Here is a 13,615-nt window from a genome sequence, read left to right on the forward strand (position 1 = left end):
ATTTATTTCTTGATCACTAATTAAAGTGAAATGCAAAGAATAAATAAATTGAAAGAAAAAACTATTTTAAAATAAAGATAGTTACCTTTTCTAATAAATAATTACTTCACATTCTTGATACACTGACTCTACATCAAAAACAAATATTTATAAAAAGAAAAAAATAAAAATAAAGAACTATAAATTATAATTGGCAAATAAACACTGACTCTAATTTCGCGTTTATTATACTTTAATAAATTTAATATAGAGCAACTATGCTCTAAAAAAAATTAAATATACTATGCGAAACAAACACTGAATCTATTAACCGCATTGCGCGCGGTCACAATTATTTTCTGAAAATAATATTAAATTAAAAATGGGGAAAAGATAGAAGAAACAATATCCTTTTCATATTTTTCTTCTTCTTTGCATTGAGCAATTGTTATGAAAATACTGTATCTTATTTTAAATTTAACGTATAAAATATGAATAAAAATTTTGCCAAATATTTATGAATATCTAAAACATAATAAAATTTTAATTATTAGATTTTAAAATTTGCTTTCTAATAATAAACTACGAAAATTTGTAATAAATTTTTAATTTTTTCAATTTTCTTTCAGTAAAACACAATTTTATCATAAAATAATTAAAAGCAACCATTAATAATTTAATAATGACAAAATAAAAACGTATACGAACGAGATTTCAAATTTTACCGCGTTTCCATGACATCCATATTGGTATTTTTCAGCCTTCGAATCCTATGACGATGCTACCAATTATTCTGTACAAAAAGAAAATTAAAACTTTTAAATAAATAAATAAAATATATGAAATTAAGATTGTATTAAAATATCACAATTAAATTAAATAACTTGAATTAAATAATGTTTTTTGTAACTTGACAATCGAATTATAAATGAATAAAAAAAATTAAAGTGATTTTAGTACCAAAGAGTTATATTGAATAAAACACTAAAAGAAATAAAATAAAATAATAATATTAGTTAAATAAGAACACACGAACGATAAAGAAGTATAAAATAAATATTATAAAATAAATATATTAAATAGACCACAATATGAAGAAAATTTCTAAACATCTAATCGCCACGATTTATCGACGTACAATAATATTTCTCCATTCGGTTACCTATATCGAATTACAAATTAGAGAGGGGATATGTTCGGTCGAAGGTTCGAAATGTAAACACGAATTTGTTAGAAACGCAATATCATACGAAATTTCACTTCGAGCAAAATATAAACAAAAGAAAAAGACAAATATAGACAAAATATACGGATAGTTACATATGTAGCTACATATATTTATAAAAAAATATGCGTCACCAGATAATTCGTTTTCACACATTGAAATTGAACGTAATAAATTTCTTTTACCTCAATATGATTACGAAAAATAATAAAAAACCTAATCGTGTATAGAGATAAATATATTTTTATAAATATAAATGAAATTTTACCTGATTTATAGAAAATATTTCGAATTGCGTCGTAGAATCGTTCGATGACGTCATAGCTGCAAATACATCGAATGCAAATCCAAAGACATCCTCGTTAATAAAAGATAATCTGCAAAAATAAAGATCAAAAACGTAAAATAAATGTATAATATTAAATCTACATTAAAATAAAGCAATATCTGACTTCAAATTTTGTCTCAAATCGTTTCGATATCAGAAGCTACTAATGGCGCAACAGGTAAATGAACGATCAAAGAGAAAATCACAAAAAATCATAAAATATTAAAGAAATATACCTTCACTATTGTTGAGCAGATTATTAAACAAGATGAACACACAATAATTTAATAACAAAACACAAAAAAACACACTTTATAGGCACAATTTATACATCTCGAATCGGCGACACGTCCCTTTGCAATCACTTCCACCAGAAAAATGGCGGGACGCGCCACCAAGAAGCGATCTGATTGGCTGAAATATGGCGCATGCGTACATTAAAAATTGCGCGAAAAATTAAAATATTCTATAAAACAATTATTTTTGCTATTTATAAAAAATAATGGCTAAAAAAAATTTGTCTATTAAATATATATTAAAAATTTATTATCAATACGTATTTCTGCTAAAAGTGAAAATAATTTAAAAACTGAACTATTTCCACAAAAATTGTATTACTAAATTATTTTGTCAACAACTAGAACAGGATCCTTATAAAAATTGAAATAAATTATATAAGAATAGAATCTGCAGATTTTAACAAAAGTACAAAAAGATCATTTTATTCTATTTCTGTCTAAAATTAAAATAATTTTGAAGATTGAATTTTTCCCTCAAAAATTGCTACGCTAAATTATTTTGTCAGCAAGTAGATGAGAATCTTTGTAAAAATTGAAATAAATTATATAAAAATAGGATCTGCAGATTTTAACAAAAGCACAAAAAGATCATTCTATTCTATTTCTGTCTAGAATTAAAATAATTTTGAAAACTAAACTTTTTCCTCAAAAATTGCTTTACTACATTACTTTATCAGAAAGTAGAAAAGGATCCTTGTAAAAATTGCAATAAATTATATAAAAATAGAATCTGCTGACTTCAACACAAGTACAAAAAGATCATTTTATTCTATTTCTGTCTAAAGTTAAAATAATTTAAAGATTTAACTTTTTCCACAAAAATTGCTTTATTAAATTATTTTGTCATCAAGTAGAAGAGAATCTTTGTAAAAATTGAAATAAATTATATAAAAATAGGATCTGTAGATTCTAACAAAAGCACAAAAAGATCATTTTATTCTATTTCTATCTAAAATTAAAATAATTTTGAAGATTGAACTTTTTCCTCACAAATTGCTTTACTAAATTATTCTGTCAGCAAGTAAAAAGGATCCTTGTAAGACTTGAAATAAATCCTATAAAATCGAATTTGCTGACTTTAATACATGTAGAAAAAGATCATTTTTTCTATATCTGCTTAAAGTTTAAATAATTTAAAGACTGAACTTTTTCCTCAAAAATTGCTTTACTGAATTACATTGTCAGGAAGTAGAAGAAGAATCTTCTAAAAATTAAAATAAAATACACAAAAATAGAATCTCTTGGCTTTAATATGAGTATAAAAAGGTCAATCTATTGCATCTCTATCCAAAATGATTTGAACGTTGAACATTTTCCTCATAAATTGCTTTACTAAATTATTTTGTCATCAAGTTGAAAAGGATCCTTCTAAGACTTGAAATAAATTACATAAAATAGAATTTGCTGACGTTAATACAATTACAAAAAGATCATTTTATTCTATTCCTCCTTAAAGTTTAAATAATTTAAAGACTGAACTTTTTCCTCAAAAATTGCTTTACTGAATTACATTGTCAGGAAGTACAAAAAGAATCTTCTAAAAATTAAAATAAAATACACAAAAATAGAATCTCTTGGCTTTAATATGAATATAAAAAGGTCAATCTATTGCATCTCTATCCAAAATGATTTGAACATTTAACTTTTTCCTCATAAATTACTTTACTAAACTATTTTGTCAGCAAATAGAAAAAGATCCTTGTAAGACTTGAAATAAATTATATAAAATAGAATTTGCTGACTTTAATACAAGTAGAAAAAGAGCATTTTATTCTATTCCTGCTTAAAATTTAAATAATTTAAAGACTGAACATTTTCCTCAAAAATTTCTTTACTAAATTACATTGTCAAAAAGTAGAAGAAGATTTTTTTAAAAATTAAAATAAAATACACAAAAATAGAATGTCTTGACTTTGAATATAAAAAGATCAATCTATTGCATCTCTATTCAGAATGATTTGAACATTGAACTTCTTCCTCATAAATTGCTTTATTAAACTATTTGGTCAGCAAGTAGAAAAGGATTCTTGTAAGACTTAAAATAAATTATATAAATATAGAATCTGCTGATTTCAATACAATTACAAAAAGATCATTTTATTCTATTTCTGTCTAAAATTAAAATAATTTTGAAGATTGAACTTTTTCCTCAAAAATTGCTTTATTAAATTATTCTATCAGCAAGTAGAAAAGGATCCTTATAAGATTTGAAGTAAATTATGTAAAAATAGAAATTGCTGACTTTAATACAAGTACAAAAAGATAATTTTATCATTCTATTTCTGCCTAAAGTTAAAACAATTTAAATATTGAACTTTTTCCTCAAAAATTGCTTTACTAAATTAAATTGCCAGGAAGTAGAAAAAGAATTTTCTAAAAATTAAAATGAAATACACAAAAATAGAATCTTTTGGCTTTAATATGAACATAAAAAGGTCAATCTATTGCATTTCTATCCAAAATGATTTGAACATTGAACTTTTTCCTCATAAATTGTTTTACTAAACTATTGTCAGCAAGAAGAAAGCGATCCTTGTAAAACTTGAAATATGTTATATAAAAATAGAATCTGCTGACTTTAATACAAGTAGAAAAAGATTCTTTTATTCTTCTTTTACCATTTATTCTGTACAAAAAGAAAATCAAAGCTTTGAAATAAATAAATAACATATATGAAGTTAAGATTGTATTAAAATATCACAATTAAATGAAATAACTTGAATTAAATAATGTTTTTTGTAACTTGGCAATCGAATTATAAATGAATAAAAAAAATTGAAGTGATTTTAGTACCAAAGAGTTATATTGAATAAAATATTAAAAGAAATAAAATAAAATAATAATATTAGTTAAATAAGAACACACGAACGATAAAGAAGTAAGTATAAAATAAATATTATAAAATAAATATATTAAATAGACCACAATATGAAGAAAATTTCTAAACATCTAATCGCCACGATTTATCGACGTACAATAATATTTCTCCATTCGGTTACCTATATCGAATTACAAATTAGAGAGGGGATACGTTCGGTCGACAAGTTCGAAATGTAAACACGAATTTGTTAGAAACGCAATATCATACGAAATGTTTCACTTCGAGCAAAATATAAACAAAAGAAAAAGACAAATATAGACAAAATATGCGGATAGTTACATATGTAGTTACATATATTTATAAAAAAATATGCGTCACCAGATAATTCGTTTTCACACACTGAAATTGAACGTAATAAATTTCTTTTATCTCAATATGATTACGAAAAATAATAAAAAACCTAATCGTGTATAGATATAAATATATTTTTATAAATATAAATGAAATTTTACCTGATTTATAGAAAATATTTCGAATTGCGTCGTAGAATTGTTCGATGACGTCATAGCTCCAAATACATCGAATGCAAATCCAAAGACATCCTCGTTATTAAAAGATAATCTGCAAAAATAAAGATCAAAAACGTAAAATAAATGCATAATATTAAATCTACATTAAAATAAAGCAATATCTGACTTCAAATTTTGTCTCAAAACGTTTCGATATCAGAAGCTACTAATGGCGCAACAGGTAAATGAACGATCAAAGAGAAAATCACAAAAAATCATAAAATATTAAAGAAATATACCTTCACTATTGTTGAGCAGATTATTAAACAAGATGAACACACAATAATTTAATAACAAAACACAAAAAAACACACTTTATAGGCATAATTTATACATCTCGAATCGGCGATACGTCCCTTTGCAATCACTTCCACCAGAAAAATGGCGGGAAGCGCCACCAAGAAGCGATCTGATTGGCTGAAATGTGGCGCATGCGTATATTAAAAATTGCGCGAAAAATTAAAATATTTTATAAAACTATTTTTGCTATTTATAAAGCATAATTGCTAAAAAAAGTTTGCCTATTAAAAATATAATAAAAATTTATTAACAATATATATAATCATCAACATGTATTTCTGTTTAAAGTGAAAATAATTTAAAGATTGAAGTTTTTCTTCGAAAATTGCTTTACTAAATTATTTTGTCAGCAAATAGAAATGGATCTTTGTAAAGATTGAAACAAAGTACAAAAATAGCATCTATTGGTTTTAATATGAACACATAAAAATCAATCTATTGTATCTCTATTCAAAATGATTTGAACATTGAACTTTTTCTAAAAAATTGCTTTTCTAAATTATTTTGTCATCAAGTAGGAAAGGATCCTTGGAAAAATTGTAACAAATTATATAAAAATAGAATCTGCAGATACTTATACAAGTACAAAAAGATCATTTCATTTTATTTGCTTAAAGTTAAAATAATTTAAATACTGAACTATTTCCTCAAAAATTGTTTTACTAAATTATTTTGTCAGCAACTAGAAAAGGATTCTTATAAAAATTGAAATAAATTATATAAAAACAGAATTTGCTGACTTTAATACAAGTAGAGAAAGATCATTTTATTCTATTCCTGCTTAAAGTTTAAATAATTTAAAGACTGAACTTTTTCCTCAAAAATTGCTTTACTAAATTACATTGCCAGGATGTAGAAGAAGATTCTTCTAGAAATTAAAATGAAATATACAAAAATAGAATCTCTTGCCTGTAATATGAATATAAAAAGGGCAATCTATTGCATGTCTATCCAAAATGATTTAAATTGCTCATAAATTGCTTTACTAAATTATCAGAAAGTAGGATAAGATCCTTGTAAAAATTGAAATATATTATATAAAAGTAGAATTTGCTCATTTTAATACAGGTAGAAGAAGATCATTTTATTCTATTTCTGCTTATATAGTTATATAGTTAAAATTTATTTAAGGATTATTTTTTCTGAAGAATTGCTTTATTAAATTATTTTGCCAACAAGTAGAAAAAGATTCTTGTAAAAATTGGTGTTACATATTCAAATTAATGTTAGATAGAATTTTTTGGCATCGAAATGTACTGAAAGAAATCATTTTATCTTCTTTCTATCCAAAATTGAAGTTTTAATGTTGAATAAAAGAATTTTTTTTCAAAAATTAAATCATTTATCTTGTCCAGGTATGGGAAAGGATCTTTATATAAGAATTAAAATCATATACATGTACAAATAAGAAAAATATTGTACATATAGAATAATTAATGTTGGATATAATTAATATATAGAAAAAAATTTTAATAAAATCTAAATAAATATAAAAATAAATGAAAATATAAGAAAAAAAATCAAAGTAGAAGTTAATTACATAAAAGAGAAACAAAAACTAATTGGAACAAAATATATTATCATATGGAAATCAAATCTAAAAAATTTAAGAAAGAATTTGTATTATATATATTAATTGAGAATAAACATAAAGTAAAAATTTATTAAATAAATTTTATAAAAATTACCTAAATCTAACAAAACTGCAATATATATAAGAAAAGAGTTTATGATATTTATGATTATATTAAATAAATAAAATATATATACCATATCAATACCATAAAAAGTAATTAAAAAATGCATAATATAGAATTTAAAATTTAGAAAAAATTGAATATTATATTATTATAAATTATTATAAATTATAAATTATGAATGATGTAACTTAAAAAAAGAATTTAATTTAAAGCATAAAATAAAAAGTAAATATAGCTTAAATTTGAAAGATAAAATCTAAGAAAAAAATTAATATGTAAAGGAGAATTTTAATATAGATTTTGAATTGAAAAAGACATGCATAAAAAAAATTTAATATTATAATAATAATGATATAAATATATATATATATAAAAAGAAAATGTAACATAACATAATAAATATAGAAAAGATTCAAACATAGCAGAAAAATTAAACCTAAAAATCAAAAAAATTAAAAAAAAATTAACATTATTACAAATAAATATAAAAATATAAAGTATAATAATAAAAATAAAAATAAAATTATAAATTTTTATAAATATTTTTATAAATATTAAATTAATAATAAAAATAAAATTAGAAAAACTGAAATATAAAGAAAAATTATAATAAAATATAAATAAATTTAAATAATCTAAAACTAAAGAACTAAAGAAAAATTTTAAATCTTTAAATAAAAATATATGACAGAAAATATATGATAAAATCCTACAAGATGTCTATTGTTTTTGTGTGATAGATTAAGAATTAAATGACAGCGCCATCTCTCAAGTGTTAAAAACATCTCTTCTGAAACATTTCCGAGAGATGGCGCCAAACGTCAATTTTTATTTTATCTCTATCTTTCTTCCACTATTTGTTTTCCTTCTCTACATTAGTTTAATCTGCGGCACTCTAGAGATGGCGCTGATTCTCTAATTTTTATTCTATCTCTCTCCTTTTCTCATTATTTGCTTTTCTTGTCTAAACTGTTACAAATTTATATTCAAATATTCAAATATATGCTAATAATCCTTTCTTAAATTATTGTCTTTTTTAATTATATATTTATATTTATTTACTTTTTATTATAATTTTAATAATCTATTTTTATTTTTTATTCATATTTATTTATTTATTTATATATTTTTATTTATATATTTATATTCTTTAGAATAAAATATCTTTGATAGATAGAAATTTTTAAAACTTATGTTAACCGATGTATCCTTTCTAATTTTATTTCATACATGTAATTTATTATTAAAAAGTATAAATAATTATTACATAATATTAATAATAATTATAATATATATTACCGTATGTCTGTTGACAAGTTTCGAAATATTGAATATTTTTTCTATAAAAATCATGCTGTTGTATATTTTCTATGTGGCAATTTTTATACTCTTGACTTTTATTTCCTGTAATAAAAAATTTTTACAATAATAAAAACTAAGTAGAATAAATATTTGGAGAATATAATAAGGATAAGGACAATAATAAATAAATAGAATAAGGAAGGTAGAATGAGATCAGAATATTTTAGATGAAATTAGTTAATGATATTTTATTATCCGTGAACGTATGCGCATAGCTAAACTGGTCGATTTAAGACGGGCAATTTACACATAATTAAGAGCAAGCGATTTGCATACTTGTAAAATTATTTCAAATCGCAATGGATCGACCAATCGAGCATAATGTTTGACTATACAATATTGAAGATATTTTTATGTACAGGCCATCGAGAAGAGAAGAATGGAACGTTTATTATTATTCCTTATCTTTAAACTACTAATATTCGCAATTGCTCTTTGAAGACATTTATGGTTTGCCTAATAAACGCATGTTACAATATTATTAGAACTTTTGTTACCTCTTCAATGATATCGTTATTTTTTAATTAATTAATTAATTAGTAATTTTTATATTTAAACTATGTATTTAATTGTAAAATATCAATTTTAATCAAACTTTTATTTGAAAAGAAAAATAAAAATATAAACTCTTACAAAATATCATATAAAATTAATATAGTGATGTAGTAAGATAATGTTAATCTATCTAATCTCACAAAATTGTGTAAAATGATAAAAAAACTGTAACATACATTTTTTAGATACAACCAGTTTCATAAAATAAATTTCCATGAAATATTTTTCTTACCAAATCCGAATGAATCGGATCAATATTCACAATTTCATATGAACATATTTTTTTTTTTTAATATTGTGTACATACTATTTTATTGCGTACAATTGTTTATTCGGCAGTTTTCGTCAATTGTAATACTGATCTGTTACTAGAAATGCTTTTTGGCGGACATCCATGAATACAGAGCGATGCGAAATATGTAGTGTGCAATCGTAATTTGAAGATTTTGTTTTTTTTTTTGATGAGGTTCATGACGAGCTGATCATCCAAGTCTGGAGGAAAACAAAGCTGGCAATTGTGGTGTACAAGTTATTCAATTTTTCGCAATTTGTTCGCGCTGCATTCCATTGATCATGATGAACCGCAGCTTGCTTTTCACCTGCAAAAAAAAAATAAATATATTAGTATGGAGAAAATATAAAATGTTTATATTTTTTAAAGAGAAATTATAAAAATAGTATCATAATTTTATTCCTTCTTCTTCTTCAATTAGTATCTTCAATTATAAGGAAGTATCTTCATTTATAAGGAAATTTTCCCAATCAGAAAATTCTCATTTCAATGAAAATGTTTTGAACTTCAGGAAACATATTTTACAACAAGATGATAAAAATCAAATCTTGAATTTCACATTAGAAATTATATTTTAACTTGCAATGCTAAAAAATTATATAAAATGAATATAAAATAATAAAAATAACAATGAAACTTAAAATTAATTTTACCTTTTCAAAGTAAAAATCGCCATAAGAAAAAATTGCACCATATAATCCATTGTGCTCTATGTATTTACAAAATTTCAAATTAAAAATAAAATTTTAATTAATTTCAATAACACAATTTGTTAATTAAATTTGTTTAAGACGTATGAAGACTAACTATATGAAGTATATAACATATATGTTTTCAACTATTAAGCTTAAATTTTTTATTCACATTGAATTATTCTGAATCACCATAAGAGAATCTTTATACAAACGCATAACTTTCAATTCAATTTACCATTCAGGACGTGAATATGCACCGCGGCGGTACTGAATTGGCTCACTGAGCACGAGTATTCGCCGCTGTCAGTCTTTTTCGCCTGTTCGATATATAGCTTGGTCACCAGATCTTCGTTCGACCTGAAAAATCAGTTGTCATGTTATACATTGAACCTTCATTTCAATATGTATTTCCCAAAAAAAAAAAAAAAAAGAAAAATATGCAAACGTTCGATGTCGAATCACGATAGGATCGAATATCGTGAAAAATTGAAATCGATAGTGGAACGTACTTGCTATGAAATATCTCTCGTTCGAATTTCAAAAGAAAGATAATTTGATCTTGTACATTTGGAATATTAATCTTGATATCAGAAACTATGCAAATTTTCTGAGAATGCTCTGAATTAGGCACGAAATCATAATACTATTCCATAACAAACATACAAGATCTTAATCAATGGATAGATGAGACTTGTTTAGTAAGATAGCATTGAATTCAAATGTAGCAATTTAAACCTTACGAAATGGAATTGCATTCCATTTCAAATGATGGATTACGACTTCGTTCAGACGATATAATACAATTTCTAAAAATATATACAACATAATAAATCAACAATTGTGCATAAAAAAATCCACAATGCATTGATTGAAAAAACTTACACGATTCTTTTTCACTCGCGTCTCTAAAATCGATGCTTCGTTCGAATCAAATAAAAATCGATTAATCATGGATATATATTTGCAATTATTTCGATCGACGATTCAATGATAACTGAATTCGATACGGATGAAAACATATATTACAGAAGGGAAGAAAATATAGAGTGGATACGAAAACAGGAGTCGAAATGGAATGTAGCGATTGCAAGGGCATTGAGCGTCTCGTAAAAGCGCCTCCAGGGAGACTAAACGGTTCGCTCGTTATCGAGAAAGGGTGTAGGTGAAACGCTAGACAGCTTTCAACGGGGAGTCGATTCGATAAAAGCGGTGCTTACATGCTTGCTGATACGTACGGAGACACAATTGCACGAACGTAAATCGGAACGCGGTTTATCTATCGTGATTCCATCGTTTTTTTTTTTTTTTTCCTCTCTGTATACTCACCCATTAATGTGATAAACGTTGACATGATCCGGCAACGTCTCACCATTTTTCCTCCAGACAGGATGCGGTATCCTGGAGTCGGGACAAGAAGGTCGAGCGACACAGGCTAGCTCGATACCACTTCCGGTTTTGTAGTACCGATCTCGAAGTTCGTGTCTGGCCTCGTCCAGGATCCTTATGTCCGGAGCTGGGAAACGAAAAATTTTTCCGTATTTCTTTTCCAATTCTGATCATTTGTCAGATAAATGATTGATCTATACTACTTGACTAAACACGAATGTGATGTAAATCAATGAGACATAAATTATTTATTTTTAATCAAGTTATAGGTTCGACAAGAAAATTGAAACGTTAGATTTTAGAAACTATGATCATTAAGTATATTCGCTTTAGAGATAGAGAAAAATTATGATAAAAGAAAATGATAATATAGGTAGAGATATATAATTGATTTATACTACTGATCGCAACAGTGTAGATGTACGTCAATCATTTGTCAGTCAAGTCGAGAGAAGGAAATTAAAATGATAGATGAAACTGCAATCATGAATTAATTATTTAAGATATAGAAAAAATTATGATCGAAGAAATGACATATATATAAAAATAGTTAAAGAGAGGAGATAGAGATATTGATTGTTATTTTATTATATTTATTATATTTTTTATCGTTCCCTTTTTTGTTTAAAAATTTCGTGAAAAATTTTTACTGCAAAATAATTTACTATCTTTTACAACAAATTTCTCGCCCCAAATTTTACTCCAATCATAATCGTTTCAAGGAAAATCACGCCGTAACATCTCGAACGATGTTCTCCTATTTTTATACTTTTTCCCTTTAAAATATAAATAATAATTTTGATAATTAGCGAGCGAACGAGCTAAAAGATTTCGAGAGAGCGAGAACAACAAGGTGTTGCCTCCTTACAGATGAAAATAAGAAGAAATATAGAACGAGAGGAAATACGTGACACGATACGTGCTCCTGTTTCCACGGCAATCTTCTTCTCTGTGGGCTTCCGCAAGATTCCACCGACATAATTGAATCTTTCCGGGCACGAAATTCAAAGTCGTTTCAGCATCGCTGCCGGAAAACGCGTCTGTGTTTTGTGTACATCTTGAACCGCAAACTGGAAAATGTGATTTAGTTGGTACGCGATGATTTTATGCACGGATATGAGCGTTAAAAATGATTTTATGGTAAGATAAAACTTTGGTGCTTAAAGTTTTTCCATCTAAAAGTTTTATTATTCAAACATTTTGTTGAATGTGACGAATTTTTTTTTGTTATCTATTGCATATGAAAAATAGAGTAAATTACACATTTTTCTTGTTATATGAACATAATATTCTGCGAAGAAATTTATTATTATATCAAAAAGAGAATCTACAATTGTTAATTGTTGAATAATTTGAAATAAAAGTAAGAATGTAATTTATTTATATAACTTATAAATTTACTTATCTGATGATTAGATCAATATTGATCAAGTGAAAAATTATTGAGCTACATTTTTAAAAAATTATTTATTTATACTATTACTCATTCTACTTAATTGTCATTCTAATAAATTACTAATTCTGCCCTTATTTATCTAAAAATTATTGACCTATACTATTTTTTTATTCGTGCTTCATCTCGAGCCTCTAACAAATAATTCATTTAAACTTTTCATTTAGTCATAATATTTTTTATTTTTTTTATTTTCTATAGATCAATCAATCATCCCTTAAATATAATAAAATAGCCATGAACGAACGAAGCAATTAAACTATTAAGTATCATTATAATCATTAATTAATCTATCCTATCTAAGAGGTACAAGCAGAAGAAAATGGAGCATAACGAAAAAACTATCACGCCATTGATCCATGCCATGTATATATCTCCAAAGTTTGCGTATCCTAACTCGAACAAACATCATACGTCAAATCAATTAACAAATAGAAAAGAACAATAAAAAAGAACGACAAAGAGAACAATTATTCTCGTCACTTTCTCGAATAAATTCCCTATTCTATTTTCTGTAGAATTCCCTGAGTAAAAATTTCGATCCTGATAATCCGATCCAATCATACGATTCCTGATCAGAGGAATCTTAAATATCTTTGACAACGATAAAATCGTGCCAGGAAATTATTTTATCGCTTCCGTGATGTCGCT

General features: G+C 24.9%; 1 protein-coding gene and 1 long non-coding RNA gene across 3 annotated transcripts in view; both read right to left on the minus strand.

The window, feature by feature from the left end:
- Positions 1 to 659: 659 nt before the first annotated feature.
- Positions 660 to 5,583, minus strand: LOC102653825. Its single transcript, XR_003306525.1, has 4 exons — positions 5,461 to 5,583; positions 5,165 to 5,273; positions 1,473 to 1,581; positions 660 to 772 (listed from the first exon to the last, which is right to left on the minus strand). It is a non-coding gene; the product is annotated as an uncharacterized LOC102653825 (long non-coding RNA).
- Positions 5,584 to 8,744: 3,161 nt separating this feature from the next.
- LOC409701 (zwei Ig domain protein zig-8) overlaps positions 8,745 to 13,615 on the minus strand; it is an 83,822-nt gene continuing 78,951 nt past the window's right edge. Inside the window, exons 5-8 of one of the 2 annotated variants that reach the window (XM_393199.6) lie at positions 11,452 to 11,638; positions 10,361 to 10,482; positions 10,084 to 10,139; positions 9,782 to 10,017 (exon numbers count right to left, since the gene is read on the minus strand). In XM_393199.6, coding sequence (XP_393199.3) covers positions 9,991 to 10,017; positions 10,084 to 10,139; positions 10,361 to 10,482; positions 11,452 to 11,638 — 392 coding nt within the window. In that variant the 3' untranslated portion in view covers positions 9,782 to 9,990. Of the gene's footprint in view, positions 9,738 to 9,781; positions 10,018 to 10,083; positions 10,140 to 10,360; positions 10,483 to 11,451; positions 11,639 to 13,615 lie in introns of those variants that run through there. The other variant, XM_006568491.3, reaches the window with a different exon arrangement.

This window comes from Apis mellifera, linkage group LG1, assembly GCF_003254395.2.
Source record: "Apis mellifera strain DH4 linkage group LG1, Amel_HAv3.1, whole genome shotgun sequence".
Taxonomy (NCBI): Eukaryota; Metazoa; Arthropoda; class Insecta; order Hymenoptera; family Apidae; genus Apis; species Apis mellifera.